The sequence below is a fragment of the Heterocephalus glaber genome, unplaced genomic scaffold (assembly GCF_053883595.1).
Source record: "Heterocephalus glaber isolate CG9 unplaced genomic scaffold, H.glaber_assembly_v1.0 deba00000676, whole genome shotgun sequence".
Classification (NCBI taxonomy): Eukaryota; Metazoa; Chordata; class Mammalia; order Rodentia; family Bathyergidae; genus Heterocephalus; species Heterocephalus glaber.
The window spans coordinates 23,286,618-23,305,857 of NW_028258156.1; the positions used below are offsets into that span (position 1 = coordinate 23,286,618).

General features: G+C 49.3%; 1 protein-coding gene across 12 annotated transcripts in view; it reads left to right on the forward strand.

Annotated features, from left to right (window-relative positions):
* The window catches only part of Atxn7l1 (ataxin 7 like 1), a 225,892-nt gene that overhangs the window by 104,536 nt on the left and 102,116 nt on the right, over positions 1-19,240 (forward strand). Inside the window, exon 4 of one of the 12 annotated variants that reach the window (XM_013070330.3) lies at positions 1-19,240. This exon is cut by the window's right edge and continues 12,997 nt beyond it. The exons of 10 other annotated variants lie outside the window; for them this stretch is intronic. In XM_013070330.3, the coding sequence (XP_012925784.1) occupies positions 1-86 (86 nt within the window). In that variant the 3' untranslated portion in view covers positions 87-19,240. One more of the 12 variants, XM_087206727.1, reaches the window with a different exon arrangement.

The window sequence follows — 19,240 nt, forward strand, 5'->3', positions numbered from 1 at the left end:
GGAGAAAGCAAGACAGCACGAGGGAGGCAGGCATCTCGCGGAGCACAGCAGACCGCAGCCAAGCCCTAGAGCAGCATCAGGTGTGAGCGGGCGGCACAGATGTGCCGGCTGCTGCAGGGCCTCGGGGAGGAGGAGGCTTCCCGAAGAGGATGCCCTGCAGAGCCCCGAAGCACGGACCAGCTCCCCTGGCCTGTGGATTTCGTGAGCACACTCTGGTGACAGATCTAGTGAGGACACAGCCAGGCAGGGAACGTCCGTGGGGTTCGTCTCTCCATTCCCTCTAGCACCACCACCCCGGTCCCAGCCACCATCCCTGAACAACTGCCAGAGCCTTCCAGCTGTTTTCCCTGCTCCTGCTCCTGCTCCTCTCCAGTGCATTCTGCACACCCAAGGCAGAATCCAGGTCAGAGTTTAGTCGTGTCATTCTCTTGGCTTGTGGCTTCCCATTGCTCTTAAGCTTTGTCATGACCACAAAGTCACAGGTAGTCTGAACCATATCCTGTGCCATGCTCCCTTTCACTCTCTCTGTGCCAATCAAACTGGCCTTCAAAGTTTCAGCGTGTTAGTATTCCTGCCACAGGGCCTTTGGACATGCTTTCCCTTCTGTCTATATGACTTTCATTCTTTTTTCAAAGCTAACTCTGACTCATCCTTTAGAATGCATCTTAATGATTATTGCCTCCTGGAGAACTTCCCTAATCTTCATTACTAAATTAGCTGTCCCTTACATGTTGACAATAAATATTTATTGTGGGAACATATGTTTAACGCCTGTCTCCCTGACTACCCCACAAGCTTTACGAGGGCAGGGACTCATTCCCTGAGTTCCTCAGAGCCTAGCACAGTCTCAATAAATATGTGTTGAGCAGATCATGACATTAAATTAGGAGCGACAAGACTGGTAGAAGAATTACACGTGACCAATATATAAGCACTATTATGAATTCTTCATACAATGAAAACCTGAATTCATGTCCAGACCCTGCCACCTGCTGGCTGTGCTGTTTTAAATAAATCACAGATCTTAGAGTCTGTCTCCTCATCTATAAAGTGGGGCACTGATGGCCACCTCATGGTTACAGCAAGAATTTAATGAAATAATAATATAAAAGCATTTTTAAGCCATAAAGCCAGATATAGAAATATATTGCCACTTTTCCCAGTGCCTAGTGTGTCTGTTGCATGGGTACATGGACGGATAGATGGATGCAGGGACAAATGGATGCATGGATCCATGGATGTGTGGGTGGATGGGTAGATGGCCAAGCAGATTAACAGTTAGGGAGCCAGGGTGCGTGAGAAGAGGAAACCTGGCATACAGATAGCGTGATGGGAGCCAAAAGAGAAGAGAACTTCAGGAAGAAGGTGGAGGCTTGATCTCCCGCTGTGTCACCTGCAGTAGAGCAAGCCAGGCGGACAAGGAGGACAGTCATCTCACTTGGGTAGAAGGAAGTCACTGTGACCTGCAGCCACTTCCTCCTCAGCCTGTTCATGTCGTCTGTGCTTTCAATGACGTGCCGTAATTGTAACTTAATCACTGTACTGATTTTTATCTTTGTGGGGGAAATCAAATTGATTCACACATACAGCAGATTGGTGTGATGACTCCAGCTGCTGCCAGCAGGCTCTGACGAGTGAAGAAGTAAACATCTGAGGCTAAGAAATACACTAAACACTTATTTTAATAAGGCCGAGAGCCCTGCGCTCTCTGATCAGTTGCTGTAGAGAACCGGTTTGGGGTTCAGGGGTGGTCTCATCTGTAACTCCCCATGTTCCAGGAGGAACAGGGCGCTGTGTGGACAGGGGTGTGTGGGGCAGAACCCAGCATAGCTCTGCTGGTCACATTTCTGAGCTCTTCCTCTCTTTGATCACAGCCCACTTCCTACCGCACCATGCACCACCATCCACCTAGAGTCACACACACACACATACACACACACACACCCCGGCTGAGCTGCTCCACCCTTTGATTGGCCGCCCTGATGGGACCTGACCTGACCATTCTGACCATTCTGTTTTCCAATGGGCCTTGGACCAAAGTGGCTGGTCCCTAGCCCCACACCTACCACTCAAGCCTGATAACTTCAAGTATGATGAATAAATGAAACCTCTGCCGGACCTGGTAGCACACATTGTAATCCCAGCACTCTGGGAGGCTGATGTAGGAGGATTGCAAGTTGAAACCTAGCCTGGCAACTTAGCGGCTTAGGGAGACCCTGTCTAAAAACAAAAAGTAACAAAAGGGCTGGCAGATGGTCTGGATCCAGTATCCAGTACTGCAGATAGATAGATAGATAGATAGATAGATAGATAGATAGATAGATAGATCCTCTTGTCTATTTGAACATTCATCTTCACCCTCATATACCAAATTTTGCTAATAAAATTTGGTACTCAATAGGAAAAATGGTAACAGACAAGACCCAAAAAAAGCCATCAAATATTTCATTTCCACATAGTAAGTGATGTAGAATGTGGATTTATGGGTATCTGGTCCTTTTTTCTGTTGCTATGACAAAATACCTGAGGCTGGAAACCTTATAAATAAAAGAGGTTCCTTTGGCTCACAATTTTGGAGGTTAAAAGCCCAAGATCAATCAGCCTCATCTGTTTGGCCTCCATTAGGGCTTTCTAGGTGCATCACCACTTGTTCGGAAGGAGGAAAGGAAGCAGCCACATGCAGAAGGGGCTGACCACATGAGGTGACCAGCTTTATAACAGCTCATTCTCATTAGAACACTCTTGCTCTCGAGCCAGTATTCATCCCTGCAGAGGGCACCGACCCTGGGACCTCATTACCTTTCACTCAGCCCCTCGTCTGAGAGGTACTCTGGTCACAGAGACTGAGCTTCCAGGGCTTGGACCGTTGTCGGGCCCACTGAGGCCATATCCAAACCAGGGAGAAGGAGGCAGAATTCAGAAGACTTTCAAGTGTGTTGGAGAGGCTCTGAGCGCCCCTCAGTCCCCTTCGGCAAGGACAGCTCGGGCCTGTTGCTGATCTAAAGACAAATCACACATATCTTGTCCCCTCCCGCAGCTCCCAGCTCAAGGACGTGGGCAGCCCTGTGTACCAATGAGTGGTCTCAGCCAGGGAGCAGCTTCCTTTGAACTGATGTACAGTTTGCTGCAAAAAAACATTAAGGCCCTGGTTCATTTACAGATGGACCATCCAGGCCAGGAAGTGGGGAGAAGGACCCAGGAAACCCCACGCCCCCACTTTACTTTCAGGGTACACCTTCTAGGAGGCCAGTGGGGAGCCCCAGCCGGAAATGCAGCCTCTGTCCTTCAGCGTCCCGTTGTCCAGAACCACAGGGACAAAACCTCCTACTTCAGACAGGAGAGCTAATCGGTCAGACTAGGCCCGCGGTCAGCTCACCCTGGCCAGCTTCTCCCTGTCTGAGCTTTCATCTTCTTGTGTGTGGAGGAGGAGGTATAAACATGCTCTTTCTGCAGAGGTGTGAGGATTCAGCTCTGCACTGTTAAAGATTCGCTAAGACCCTGCCCCGCCCAACATGAGAAGCAGTTGATAGAATCATGGAAGCCGGAATGGATGGACCCAGGCCCACCTGGCCCTTCAGGCGTGTCCTCCCCTCACAGCGTAGAAGCAGGGGCTGGAAATGTGGAGCGAGGAGTCCCTGAGGGGGCTGGGATGCCAGGCAGGGAGGGGAAAGGGATGGGGAGAACTCCGGAATTCCTGGAGATCCAGGGCGGGGCGGGCCGGGCCGGAGGAGGAGCTTGGGGACTGGCTTCCGGAGGACTCAGCCGTCCTGCTAACAGAGTCACAGAGCCCAGCAGAGTGCCAGGAAGCCATATCGAGTCCTTCAGAAAGACTACGATGATAGCTGAGAAAAAAGCTTTCGAATTATATGTGCCTCTTAGGTGAAAAGGTATTTGAATTAATTTGGCTTTGAGAATTCTAAATGCACACATTGTAATAATTGGATGTACCCTGGAGCATTGTAAAATCAGGTTGGAAATCTCTTACCAGCTCTGCTGTTAAGAGCAGGAACCCAGTCTTGCAAGCAGATTTTGAAAACTCCTGAGCCCAGGAACAAAACCGTCTGTCTGTCAAATTTGCATTACGAACTTCTCCCAGTTATCTTTCCCTCTCTGTCCCTTCCTACCCCCACCCCCGGCCTACACAGGGAGGGGGCCTCGCAAACCTGATCTCTTTCACAAGTACAACCCCCAGGGGAACCAAGAAATAGGAATAGAGAACCACATGTGACTGTGTGAGCCCTCTGCCTGATTTCTCTTATTCTCCCTCGATGTTTTTAGACTCTTCCTATGGCTGTGCAACTAATGCTGAAATAAAATTTTGAATTTAATGTCAGTACCTTATTGGATTTGAAAAGCACTTTGACTTTTGAGGTTTGCTGTTTGTTTGTTTTAATCATAGCCATCTGTTTTGGAGGTTTTTTCCCCTCTGCAATCAAAGTAGACCCCATACACATTGAAAGTGGTGAACTAAAGCACCCACCTTCTAACTCGACTTATTTCTTTTGTCCATTGTGTGAGTGCCATAGCTCTGAGCATATAATTTAGGGCCCTGGACTTATTGGAGGTGTTTGGAGGTCACTGCTAAGTGGATGAGCTCTTTATTAAGTCAGCGTTTAATAAGACCTTTCGAAAATACTAATAGTTGTGTTCATGGAACTGCCTACCAAGCTTAAACAGAAAAAAAATGTTCAAGCTTACTTTTCTTGCTCCAAACCATAAGTAAATGGCTAGATTTTATCTTCCTTTCATCTGTAATTTGTATTTATTACATTTGGTGAGTCTGGTTAGTGGTTTAGATTCCTCAGGTTTTCACTACACCCAGGCTCCTATTATGTAATCATCTTTGATAATACCCAAGGTATACAGTCCCAGGCCCCAGAGCAAAGCATGATGCCAAGCCCCATTCTCAGCACGCTTCCTACCAAAGCAAACTATACTGGGAGATATTAAAGGGAAGAATTCCCTGTCACTTTGAATTGCAAAAGTATTCATAAATCACTAGATCCACAGAGAATCCCCAGTCTCGCGTTCCTCCCGGCCACGTTGCCTCTGTGGTGAGAGCTGCCTGTGCCCACACTGGTGAGAAAGCGGTGGGGGTGGGCTGTGCCTCCCTGAGAACATTGCATGGAGCAGGGGATTTCACACGGGTGACTGTTTGCATTTAAACGAGTACACATGGAAGGATTGCCACGCACGAGGAGCAAGATCCAGGCAGTGGAAAACTGCAGGTTAGACAGAAACGAAATAGAAGTGGGGGGCGGGGCACTGGCTGCTTAAAAGATGTATAAAAACGGGAAGACTAAGCTGTCACTGCAGGGAGATTGGCCCCAGGGAATGCATGCCGCTGAAGACTAAACCGCAATGTGGTCTCTTTGGGAGGCCTTGAGGGGCTGCAGATGGGCCTGCACAGGAGCAGTGTGAAGTTTGGTTCCTCCACCTGGACCAGGACCAGAGTGTTGCCCACTGTGTGTCGCAGTGCAATGCATGCATCTGTGCAGTGTTCAGTGCCTGAGCTTTATTTCACGATAAAAAGTTGTTCCTTTAATGAGTCCACTTGGAGTTCACAAAATGGAATTTGGCTTGGGGCAGGGGGCTGGGAATTCACCATGGGGCCTGCCTGGCAGCTTTGTCAGGAATGAGAAGGAGCTCGGCATGGTGCTGCATGCCTGTAATCTCAGCACTTGGGAGGCTGAGGCAGGAGGATCTCTAGGAGTTCAGGGCCAGCCTGGACCTCATAGTGAGATCTTGTCTCAAAATACAAAAAAAAAGAAAAAAGAAATGAGAAGGGAACAGATCTTAATATCAATGACTAATCTCTTAAATTCACTTCTGTCTTTTTCTCCTACATAACTCTTAGTTCTTACAGCAGTGCTTGCCGTGTAGTAAGTGAATGGTAGATGTTAAATTGAACATCACTGTTTTTGCAGAGTGATTTCATAGGGGGAAAAACAAAAACGTAATTTTCAATAACTTCAGAAATGGGTGCCATTTTTCCAAACTGCTAACCTCATCGAGCTTTCTTGAACTATGAAAATAAAAATTAATCATTTCATATGACCAAAAAACAAGAGAGAAAGAAATGAGAAGGCAGAGGCCTGGACCCAGAGCTCTCCTGAGTTCTGGCTGCCAAAGTCTCCTGGTCTTGACGCTGTAGGACTCTCTGGCACAGCCCTTGGCACATAGTAGGTGCTCGATAAACACTTGAGGAAGGAAAAAATCGAGCCCAATAACAAGAACCAAGGCTGGCACAGCGTGAAGCAGGAGAGAGAGTCAGGGAGCTCCCACGGTGGGCAGGGAGGAAGCGCCTGCTATCACTCACATCACTGTCCCCCTCACCTGCACCCCTGTTGGAAGTGAGGGGACTGCTGCTGCCCAGCACCTCCCTGTCCTCAGCAAGAAAATCAGCCGATGCGTAGTTCCCGGAAGTAGCAGCTTACACGTTCGCTCCTCCTGGGTCCTAGGAGAGTTTTCCTGGACATTGCCCAGTTTGCACCACACAATGAGCCCATGAAGTACAGGAGCGGCTGAGGCTAACACAAGGAAAATGGCTTTAGAGAGGCTGAGCTGCAACCAGAACTGCAGTGTGGATCCTACATCCAGTGCCCTTCCTACTGCATGGTCCTGGGCCCTGACCGAGAAGCAAAGAAAGGGTAGTCAGATTCACCCCCGAGCCAGGCATGGGGGAGTTCGCCTGTAATCCCTGCACTCAGGAGGCAGAGGCAGGAGGATTGCCACAAGTTCAAGGCCAGCATGGACTACATGGCGAGACCCTGTCTCCCCCACCAAAAAAAAAAAAATAATACTGATAATGATAATAATAAAGATTCGGCTTGCTCTTGAGACGCCTCCAGTCCAGTGTAAGCGAACTGGGCCACCAGTCAGAAGCAGCACCGTCCCTCGCCCCACAGCCCTGCCTGGGCTGCCCTTTCACCCGGCAGAGATTCTATAGACTCCCTGCTGCAGGCTCTCAGGAGTCTCTGTGGAGCTGGGCAGAGCATAGGATGGGGCTCTGCCACTCTTCAGCTGTGACCAGGAAGAGAAGAGGGAGAGCAGCAACCACAGAAACCCTAAGTTCACCCCAAAGAGGAGGAACCCCTCCCTCTCCACTCGCAGCAGTGGCACCTGGACGAGGAGGATGCCAGCCATGCCTTAGAGATCGCTTCTCTTAGTTGATGTTCTCCGTGGCTCTGCGCCGGAGCTGGGCTGACCGGGCCTGCGATGGGTTCATGGTGGCTCCTATGCTCCTCCTAGCCATGGGCTGCTTTCCCGCTTCCTCTTACAGGGCCCCACGGTGGCTTCTCCCACCGTCCCCAGGGACACAGCAGCCAGCCTGTGGCTCAGATCACAGTGGTTAAGTGTTCGCGGACCATTTTGCTGTGTTATAATCACTTAATTACTTTGTGCCTAGGAGGAAGCGATGCTTTATTTAGAAGCTCGACAGTCAGTGTCCAGATCTTCAGTGTGATGGCATGAGGATGCTGCTGCTGCCCGAGATCCTAATCCACTTAGTGCCAGGATAACAGGGACAGCTGTGTGCCAGGCTCAGGGCTGTGCAGAGATCTGCAGGCCTGATCTGTGTCGCCGGATGCGATGGGCAGGATGATGAGGGCACCAACCGTAGGACCTCAGGAAAAGTACCAGAACTGTTTCTGCTCCTCTTGGGGTTGAGGTCAGTTTGTCAGTGGACCCATATTGCTTCTCTGCACAGGAGAGAGACCTGGTGTCGTTTCCACCCCTCCCTGCCCTGTGGGTTGCTAACTGGGTTGGGCCAGAGATGTGGGGCGAGAAGCAGCAGCCACTTTGCGACTCCTGTGTTGTCCCTTAGCTGCTGCTGGCCCGCACTGCTCCCCCTTCTGGGCCCTCCTTCCTCCTGGGCCCCTGGCTGTCGGGGGGGGGGGGCGCTCCGTGGAGGAGAGCCTAGCATCCACAGGACATCTGTATACCCGGCCAAAGGCCACAGGGAGGGACATGAGTGTCGGTCCTTCCTTCCTCATGGGGCTCCAGCTAAGGCTTGTTGGTGGCTCTGCAAACCCGTGGTGGGTCAAGAGTCTTCAGGTTGTGGTGCAAAGGACTGGGAGAATCCTAACGGTGCAGATTCCCAGGCCAGCCCACAGATCCAGCAGTCAGTCTCCAGGACTGCATGCCGAGGCGAGAATTTTTTAAAGTGCCGGCTTTCTGGGTTGCTGGTGATGTCCCCTGTCATGACCCGGGTGCCGGCTGTGTGGAGGTGTTTGACCTGTGAAAAGGCACCGGGTGACATGCTTGGGATCTGTGGCACAGCAGTCCCTTGGCCGAAGAAAGAGCAGCCGAGGCCCAGCCACAGGGGTTGTGGGGGAAGAGGGGGGCTGCGGGAGGTCGAGGCGGGCCGGGCTAGAGGATCACGTGGGAGCCAAGCCAGGAAAAGCTTGGAAGCCCAACAGGAAGAGGAAAAGAGGCTTGCCAAGCAGGGCTTTGTTATGAGGAGCGGTTGGGGAACCCTTACAGATGTTGAAAAGAGTGATTGATGAAAGTGCCATCTTTAGAAGTATAATCGTAACTGTAAGTGTTATCCATGCCGCGAAGCTCCCCACAACCCCTGTTGTTTGAAATGGCAGCTGGCTAACAGGAGGCCTTGGGGCTGGGCACGGGGATTTGAGCTTCCTTTGGAACAAGTCTCTTTCTGAAGGTACCTGTGGTCTGCACACCCTGTGGGGAGTGCATTCAAATAGAGGAAGAAAAGCCGGAAGGTCCCAGTTGCCTGTTCCGAAGACCTCATTGTTTCTGCGGGGCAGCCGCAGTGGGCACTGGAAGGCTGGGAATTGGTGTGCAGGAGACGCGCATGCCATTTCCTAGGCAGCGGCGCTCGCTGTAAAGTGATTCCAGTCCGCCACCCAAACACCGCTTCCTCTCTTCCTGAGCAGCCAAGGACACGGCTCTCACGCCTCTTAGTGGCTCCTTTCCGAGGGCGACAACTGTGAAGTTTTTGTCTCCCACCCTGACTCCACAAATGACAATGTCAAAAACTAGAACTCTTGGGCTGGGGATTTAGCTCAGTGGCGCCTTGCCTGCCTTGCAAGCACAAGGTCCTGAGTTTGATCCCTGGTACCCGGGGAAAAAAGCCTTAGAACTCTCAAGCAGAACACTGGTTAAGGAAATCACATCATAGGTATTGTCAAACTTCTTTTGAAAGTCACACATTCCTGTTTATTTTCTGCATGAAAATTTAACCCTTTCTTATTCTCCTATCCTGTGACTGCACCCTAAGCTGTTTTTAAACTTAATTTCATTAACTGATAAATAAATCCACAAAAATTGTACGTATTCATGAGATACCATGTGATGTTTTGATATATGTAGACATTGTTTGATCAGGTTGAACATCTATCTTCTCAAACACTTAACGCTCCTTTTAAAAAATTTTTTATTAGTTTATTATATATGTTTATAGTACATAATGATTATATTTATCCTAGGGACGTCTTGATATGGAAAAAACATTTAAAATCCTTTCTTTTAACTTTTTTTATCTTGGTTCCAGGGATTAAACCCAGGGCTTTTGCACTGAACTATGTCCCCAGCCCTTTTTATTATTATCATCATCGTCATCATTAGTTTTGAGGCAGGGTCTTGGTAAGTTGCCCAGGCTAGGCTCAACCTTGAGATCCTCCTGCCTCAGCCACCCCACATGCTAGGATTACACAAATGTACCCCCATACCTGGCTTTAAAAAGTTCACAGTCACTGCGGATAGACTGTCTAAAATCACCCTAGTGTGCAGTAGCACACTAGAACTTCTTACTTCTATCTAACTGTAACTTAGCACCCATTACTCAACCTTTCCCCTGCTCTCCCCAGCCTCTGGTCACCACCTTCTTGCTCTCTATTTCTGTGAGATCAGCTCTCTTATATTCCCTGTCTGAGTGAGATCATGCAGTACATGTCTTTCTGTACCTGGTTTATTTCACTTAATATAATGATCTCCAGGTCCATCCATGATATGGCAAATAATGAGATTCATTCTTTTCACGGCTGCATAGTACTCCATCGTGTCTGTGGACCACATTTTCTGTGTCCACTCATCAATTGGTAGAACAACATTAGGTTGTGAACAGTCCTGCAGTGAATGTGGGGTGCACGTGTCTCTTTGACATCCTAATTTCATTTCCTTCGGACAGACACTCAGGAATGGGATTGAGTCATCTGATCATTGTGGTCGTGATTTTTTCAGGTACCTCTAAACTGCTTTCCATCATGGTGACAGGATGATATTCCCACAGCAGTGTGCAGAGCCCCCTTCCTCCACACCCTTCCCCACCACCCGCTCCTTTTCTTCCTGGAGTATGGTGCCTGCTGGGTTCTCTGTGTTTCTCTGGTGATTAGCGATTCCGAGTGTCTTTCTAGACCCTGAGCTCCGCCCTGAGGACCATCTGAAGAGGGTTCTTCATCCTGCACCCAAAACGTCCCTAGCATCTCCACCCACTCCCCGGCACATGCAGACAAAATTCAGACCCATCTTACATTAGTCTCCCTCTGAGGTCAGGAGGACAAAGCGAGTCAGAAGGCAGCAAGGTGGAGCCTGCAGAAGTGAGGTGAGGCCTTGTGCCTCCGAGCCGTTTTCCATGCAGCTAATCTGGGCGTCAGTGTCCTGGCATCCACCCCACGCCCACACCTCTCCCAATACCAGGCCTTTCCCCAAGCACGCAGAAAGCCCTTCACAGAAAGCCCTTCACGTCTGTGGCTTTGTCTTGCCAGAATTTCTCAAGAAAACGCATTCTCTTTAATGATCTGGGCCATGGGCTCCAACACCAGCTGGCACCCCCCCCCAGGGTGTGTCCCCCAAGTCTGGGGACACAAGGGCAGCCCTGTCCATGCCTAACTCCCAGACCTGCTTTGCTCAGTTCATATGTAGCGGCTTCCCAGAGTGCTTTGCTGGCAGAGCCCCAGAGGGTGAAAGCCCCAGGTCCAAGGCTTGAGGAGGAGCCTGTAGAGGCAGGAGAGTAAGCCTCAGCTCATGGAGCCGGGAACAACCTCTGTGGTCACTGTACAGCACCAGGGCCCTGTGACAGCAAGGCCATGTCTGCATGGAGCTCAGGGAGCACGCGCAGGACCTGTCCACTTGTGTGGGCCAGCAGATAACATCGAGTCCAGCAAAACTGTACGGTGTTAGCGCTGCCAGGAGACCCCACACCCATCACGGTGGGGGACCAGAGTGCCCAGGCAGGAGCAGGCTGGACCACTGTCCAAGTACAGGATTCTGCACTGCCCCTGCCCTCCTCACAGATGTGAACTACCTCTGAACATGGCTTCTTGTGATCATTTTAACACTGGGATTAGGATTCCCGAAGCACAAACCAGGCCCCGCCCGGAGTGGCAAGGCCCTCAACCTGACTTGCCTGGAAAAGCCTTGCTTCGCACCCAACCAGGCTTTGAGTTGAATGTCAATATGTTTATGTAGATTGGGGGGGGGGTTGAGACAGGGTCTCCCTGTGTAATTCAGGTTGGCCTTGAACTCACTAGCCCAGGCTTCCCTCAGACTCACAATGATCTTCCTGCCTCAGCCTCCCTAGTGCTGGGATTACAGGCGTGTGCCACCATGCCTGGCTGTTTATGTATATTTTTAAATTCAGTGAGTAAGTAATACATGCACCTGCTACAGAATTCAACAGAGAGGAAAAGAATGAGCAGTAGAAAGCCTCCATCCCATCCCTGCCTCCTACCACCCTCGAGGAAGCCCTCCCAAGGCTAAGCGGCTGCAGATGTATATACAGTGGGCCCTCCCTGCGCTGCAGCTCCATATCCATGGATTCAAAGGACTGCCAATTGCAATTTTTTTTTAAAAAATTGTGTCTCCTGGACATATATGTTTTTCTTTTCATTATTTTAACTATTTACATAGCATTCACATTGTATTCAGAGTTAAAGGCAACCTCGAGAAGGCTTTAAAGTGTGCAAGTGAATCCACACAGGTTGTATGAAAGTGCTACACCACATTACATAAAGAACTGGAGCTTCCTCGGATTTTGGTGTCTATGGGGACCTGGAAACTAGTACCCCCCACATACTGAGGGGTGACTGTATTTCTTTTTTAGTCACTGGATGTGTGTATTATATACATCCTTCTGATTATTTAAAATTAATGCATGCATTCGTTCACTTAGCAACTGTTTATTGAGCTCTCACAAGTGTAACTGAGACACAGGAGCCACGGGGCTTCCCTACCCGTCCTGGGGGACAAAGACAGTAAACAGTTAGCAGTGATCCCAGGTGAGGAAGAGTCCGTGCCTTCACCCAGGGCAGTGGCAGGGGCACGGCCTGCAGCTATGAAGACAGTGGAAGCCCTGTCCTGCTGACCTCTCCTGCAGGGGCCAAGGGTGAGGTGCCTGTCGCCTCCATGGGTGGCGAATGGGGACAAAACAGGTTGGCGCTCAGGGAAGGGCCTGCATTGGCAAAGACTCAGCTTTTATTCCAACATGGAAGCCCTGGGATATTTCTGAGCCAGTGAGAGCCAGCTTCTCCCATTGCTGGGTGGGGAACACCATGTAGACAGGGCAAAGTGGGGACAGGATGGACACCGGTTAGAGGTGTTGGGGACACCCAGATGAGAAGACATGGAGCCGTGTAAAATCGGTGATGTGGCAGATTCCGGGGCCCATGGACTGGCAGTGGCTGGGTGCGAGGTGGCAGCAAGAGTATGAGGCCAGGGTGATGCTTGGGTCTGGGCCTGAATGGTGGTCACAAGGGGTGTAGACTGGATCCCAGCTGAGGGAAGGCAGGGAGCGGACATATGCAGCCTTTGACTTGGCACATGTTACGTTCCAGGCGCCCACTCAATGGCCAAAGGTCGGCAGCTGGCTGAGGAGTGTGGACTTGGGGCAGGGCCAGGGTGGGAGAGACAGCTTTGGGACTCATTGCCCAAGGACATTTCCTAGAGCCCTGGGAACAGATGGGAGGGGAGTAGCTTCCCAGCATTCTTCAGATCATGGCCCACTATGGAATCAACAGACACTGACTCCCAAGGACCGAGGAATCGGTATCCAGTAACATCTGTCCCTCCTTGCGCCTGTCCATTGCACAGTCCTGCACACAGGGCAGGGGAAAGAGCATCCAGAACCCAGGGCCAGCTTGGGCACCCTCTGGGCCAGGGCTCTCCTGGAAGGACCACAGCTGCTGGTTATTTACCTGGGAGTCCAATAGTGTAAGGAATTCCCATTCCTGGACCGAGGGAAGAGCTCCAAGGCTGAACACAGTGTAAAGGAGACAGATGATCAATAGTAGAGTGCTTTTCTGGGGGTAGGAAGATAATTTCAGGTTTACAGAAAAGTTGCAGGAATAATCCAGACCCCACATCCCCTGTGTAATACACATATACATGTATAAGTGTACATAGATGTTATGGTTTGGGGCTGGATGTCCCCACAAAGCCTCATGTGGTCATAGGCTTGATCTAGTGTGTGTGAAACTGGAATTGATTCATGATGCAATGCTATGCTCAAGGACATTAGGATTAAGGGTGTGAGAGCTACCTGCCCTAAGTCATCTGGATAAGATAAAAGGGACAGGGAAGCACTGTTAAGGCTCTCTTGTTGCTTTTGCTGTTTTCTGCTGCCTTGAATTGAAGCTCTCTTGTTACCTTTGCTACCTTGTGCGCACCATGTTGTTTCTGCTCTGCCGTGCCTGTTTGTCATCCCTGCCTAGGAGTCAGCCAATTATGGACTGAAACCTCTACAAACTGTAAGTCCTTCCCTTCTAACTTTTGGTGCCAGGTATTTTGTCTCAGCAATGAGAGGAAAGTAACAACACAGTAGACACATTTTGTACATGTTTTCTTAACTATTTGAGACATGGTGATAAACTTGAGATGTTTCAGATACTATTTCCCTTTACCCCTTAATATGCCAATGTATTCTTCTTAAAAATATTCTCTGTATAACCATGGTACAGCAATCAAAATCAGGAAACTAATATTGATAGGATTTTATTCAAATTTTGCTGGTTATCCTTTCTAGCAAACAAAAGAAAAGTGCTTTAAATCCAGGATTACATGTTGGGTTTAGTTGTCCTGTCTCTTTAGTCTCCTCTGGCACTCACGGCTTAGCACTTTGGCAGATTACAAGCCAGGCATTTTGTAAAACCGCCCTGGCTTTGGTCTGCCTAGTGTTGCCTCTGGTTGCCTGCAGGTTTCCCATTGCGGGTGAAAGGCTTTTTGTAAAGGAGGTGAGATCAGAAGCAGAGAGATGGGCTGAAAGCAAAGGGAAATGGAGGCAGTGCTACAGGAGGAAGGAGAACGAGTGCTTTGGTGGGGGCCAGGGAGATGAGAAACCTGGGAACAGAAGCAGAAAGTGCCCTGGTCTGGACACGGCACCTTTAAATACACTCAGGTAGTGGTTCAGCCAGAGAAGGGAGCCCCTTCCCAGAGTCATTCTCCCCAATTATTGTGAGCCTGTCTAGTAGATCATTGCTGCAGCCGTGCACTTAGTGCTTCCGAGACCTGAGAGATGACCGCGGTCTCTTGATTTACAAATGGGAGCACTGAGGCCCAGGAAGCACAGTCATGGGGCAGAGCCGGGACTGAAGCAGGCCCATCTTCCCTTGCTCTCCACCCTGCTGCGCTGCTTCCAGCCCATTAGAGGGTTTCCTCCGCAATCAGCCCTTGCTTTGCTTTGCTCAAAACAAGACTTGAGTAAAGACGCAGGCTCTATTTTCCACTCATGTCAGTGATTGATACTTGATTAATGTTCAGGATTGCTGTCATCGAGAGCATAATTTTCACAGATGCAAAGACCCAATTTTGTTGTTACTGAGGTGGAAAGAGCTATTTCCTCCTCAGTTACCAAGCAGATTTGGAGGGAGCTGGGAACCACTGGGGCATCTCAGGGCAGCTTCTGCAGAGAAGTACTGCTAGCGTTGAGGGTCAGGAGGTCCAAGTGTCCGAGCGCAGCACTGCTGGCCACCGCGCCACAGCTGTGTGACATTCGGTAGGGCCATCATCTTCTAAAGTGAAAAGCCCTCTGCGTGATCATAACTGCCTTCTCCGTGTCGCCCTGAGGGGCACAAGGAGCCTTGGGACCCTCAAATCCTTGATGTTCCAGCAGGGATGATCAGAGTGACCTGAGCCGCCTTCTCACTCTGCCCAGAACTCGAGCTGCGGTTTCATATCAAGCAAGATGGCAGCCTCCCCGTGACCCATGCACCCACGCATGGGATCAAATCCAGCTCTGTCCTATCCTCTCTCACCTGCTGGAGCAAGGGTGCCCTGTGCCTGGCCAGTTCTGGCACAGGCATGCAGCAATTCCTGAGTTTTCCTGTCCTCCTTTCTTTCTTTTCTACCTATTCTCTTGCTCCTCTTCCACATGGCACCTCCCCCCCCCCTTTTTTGTTACCTGGGATCAAACTCAGGACCTTGCACTTTCGAGGTAGGCGGTGGAACCACTGAGCTAACTTCTCGGCCCTCCACATGGCTCTCTTGCTCTTCTTCTCCCCTCTCTTGACTCCCTTGGGAAAATCAAGAGTTTTTATTTTACACCAACCTATAAGTCACATACAGAAGTGGGAGGCTGGGTCCCCAGGCCCAGTCGCCTCTGACCAGGAGAATAAGACTCTTCCATTTCTAGTGTGGAAAGCAATGAGCTTGGCCAGGGGAGATTTGGCTGCCCGCAAGGAAGCATTCACTTCGCCATTTTGCCTGGGAAGGTACAGACGAGAAGTTGGGTGGGCATAGGTGTGTTGAGAGGGAGGAGCAGGTAACCGGCAATGAGAGACAACTGCTAGGGTGGCTGCAGGATCAGCCTGTGACCTGTTGACTGTGAGTGTGTGTATGGGAAGTGAAGGGCTGTTCATCCAAACTTAAAATAGCTTCCCTGGAAGTGTAAATATGGAAAAATAATAAATGTTCTGAGCTTGGAAAAATGACTGCTCATGAAGTGGGTTAACAGTGTGAGTGGTGCAGTGTCCACCCCAGGGAGCCCTCCACAGGTGGTAGCCGTGCCCTGTCATGTGTAATGGACCCTGGGGACCCAGTTGCCTGCATCCACACCCTACCTCCAACATCAGTGGTGCAGCCTTGGGAATGTTGGTTTACATCTCTGTCTTGGTTTTCTGCTCTATACAACAGGGCACAAGCATAGTGCCTATGAGAATTAATGTGAAATTTAAATGGATTCTCATGGGAAAATGGCTGGCAAATATTAATCACTAGGTGAGTTATTGCCTACTATACCCATAAACTGGTCAGTGCAAAAATTTCCGCCATTGGCTTTTGCTCTGATGAAGATGTGTTTAAGAGCATCAGTAGAGAAGCTGGTAACACTGAAGTGAGCTGTGTTTTGGGGCTGGGTCCCTGCAACAGGCAAAGTTGGGGATCTTGACAGGGTTAGGAGTCACACATGGGACACACTGGCTCACTGTCCTGAAGTTCTGTCTCTTCCAAGGAGACAGTTGGGTCTCTGCTGTGGTTCACGACAACATATCATTTGGGCAAGGATCTGACATGCACTCTGCTACTTTGCTGGGGCTGCCATAGCCAAGTACTGCAATCTGGGTATCTTAAACCACAGAGACTTGTCTCGCTTGTGGAGGCTGGAAGTCCAGGGTCAGCGTGTCAGCCAGGATGCTTCCTTCTGAGGCTGTGAGAGAGAAGGCTGAAGGCCTCTGTCTGGGTTCTGGTGCTCAGTGGCTGTCCCCGTGACCCTTGCTTGTCTGTGCACTACCCCCATTCTGCCATTCTGCCTTTGTCTTCTGCATGGCTTTCTGGTCTCCCTGTGTATGTTGGCCTCTGTTCAGATTTCCCTTTTATTAGAACCCCGTCATATGAGATTAGGGCCCGACCTAATAACCTTGTCTTCACCTGATTATTTGCAAAGACCTTATTTTCTTTTTTTTTTTTAATTTTTAAATTAATTTTATTGGCATATTTTATTGGTACATTCTAGGTATACAATTCATTTACATTTCTCATTGGGTGCTTGTACCTGTACATGATGTATCTTGGTTCTTATTTTTTCCCCATTACCTGTGCACCTTTCACCCCCTCCACCCTTCCCTGTTTACATAGGTTTCATTTCCATTTTTTTCTTCTTTTCAAAGACCTTATTTTCAAGTAAGTCCACACTTATTAGCAGTTAGGATTCAACATCTTGGGGAATGGGGATGCTCAGCCCCTGACACAATCCTCTCAACCTTCATATCTGATTCTGACTTTCTGACCCCAACAAACATTCTTTTTTGTTTTGTTTTTGTTTTTGTTTTTTGAGACAGGGTCTCACCATGTAGTCCAGGCTGGCCTTGAACTCACAGTGAGCCTCTCGAATGCTGGGATTACAGGCGTGCACGACCACACCCTGCTCAAAAGCATCATTCTTGACTCAGGGATTGTATACACTGGGTGTTTCAAATTATCTCATCCCACTAGTGGACACGGAAATTAAAAAGCCGTGCATTTAAAAGTAAGAGAAGGGGAAGAAAATAGAGTAGATCACACAGTAAGGTAAAGCAATACTCCGTGACATTTCTGTTTCATACACCAAAACCCTCCTCCATACTCATAGAGTATACAGCAAGAGACCTGGAAATTATCTGATCCACTGATCCCCCCACACACACACACACACCAGTGTCAGCAGCTGCATGCAGCTTCCCTAGCAGACTTGTTTAAAATACCAATTCCCCTGGCCCAGACCTGAGTGTTGTAATTCATTTGATCCAGGAATGTGTGTATTTTCCAAATCCGAGTTTTATGAACAATTGATCTAGTCTGTTTTCTTCATTTGACATTGAGATTTGCCCAAGGTCGCATAGCTCATTAGTGGCAAAGCTGGGATTCCCCATCCCTTGTCTTCCTCCATTTTCCTATTCCACCGGTCTCTGGAGAGGACCCAGACTGAAAGGTAAAATTACCTGAGAAAGTTTCTGAAAATATGGATGCCCTGGCCCCACACCCAGCCCATTAAGTTACAGTCTGTGGAGATGGTCCCAAATGTCTGGCCCTGTTTCTCAGCTTCTGTGTGCATTCAGCTGTCCTAAGGGTCTTGCTAAAATATGGATTCTGCTTCCAGGGGTCTGGGCAGGGCCTGAGATTCTGCATTTTTAACAGGTTCCCTGTTGATGATGCAAAGCCTTAAGGTATGGCCCAGTTCTCAGAGCTTGCAGAGTCCCACACCTGTGCTGGCATCTCCTTTGTCTGCCTGTTTGAACTCTCTGCATTTACACTTGACTACTCTTCAGCAGTGATTTTCTCTGTGTCATTTATCAAAAGTCAGCCTCCCTGCCCCCAGTTTAAGTATCTTGACAGTAGAGACAGTCAAAGGTAAATTCTTCACCCCTGCCCTCCTCAACCCATCCACCTTGTATGATGATCTCTGCCTTCTCTATAAGGCTCCTAATACAAGCGACAAATTCCCAACCAGTTCTGGCTTGGCTCTCTCCAGGTAGCAGATAGTTACAATACATCTGCGTGGGCACAGAGAGGCACCAGACCTTTCTTTGAGGAGCCAATTTTCCTACAGAGGTGGTCAGAAAAAGCAAATATCACTGTAACCCACACCTGCTGAGAGGCACAGATACAGCCAAAGAGGTTAAGAGTATGGAGTCAGATTGCCTGGGTTCGAATCCCAGCTCAGCTACTAGATAGCATTGTGGTCATGGACAAGTTATTGAGCCTCAGCTTTCCCAGTCATAAAATAGAGATAAGAGTAGTATTGGAGGTCAGGCATTGTGGCACACACCTGTAATCCCAGCACTCAAGAGGCTGAGGCAAGAAGATTGGCACAAGTTTGAGGCCAGTGTGGGCTACATAGAAAGTCCCAAAACAACAACAAAAGTACTGAAGCTGGGCGGCTTGGTGGCACACACCTGTGATCCCAGCACTAGGGAGCCTGAGGCAGGAGGATCGCCATGAGTTGCAGGCAGCCAGCTACATAGTAAGTTTGAGGCCAGCCTGAACTACATAGTGAGACCCTGTCTCAAAAAAACAAAACAAAAACAGTACTGAATCTGCAGTGTTGTTTTGAAGGTTGAATCAACAGATATTAAAGTGCTGGCACACATGGTAAGTTTAGGTACACATATGATTTAGTTATGGGAGAGAGGATTGAAAGCACTGTCGTGACATTTGTGCTAGACTTTGAAGCATTTGTAGAATTTGGACTCCCAGAAATGGAGAAAGGGTGTCCTGGTGGTGGGAAGACCTCAGGCCTTGACACAGAGGCCAACATAAGGGACATTCAAAGCCAGGAGTTCCATTTGCCTGGCACTACAGCTATGCCCCA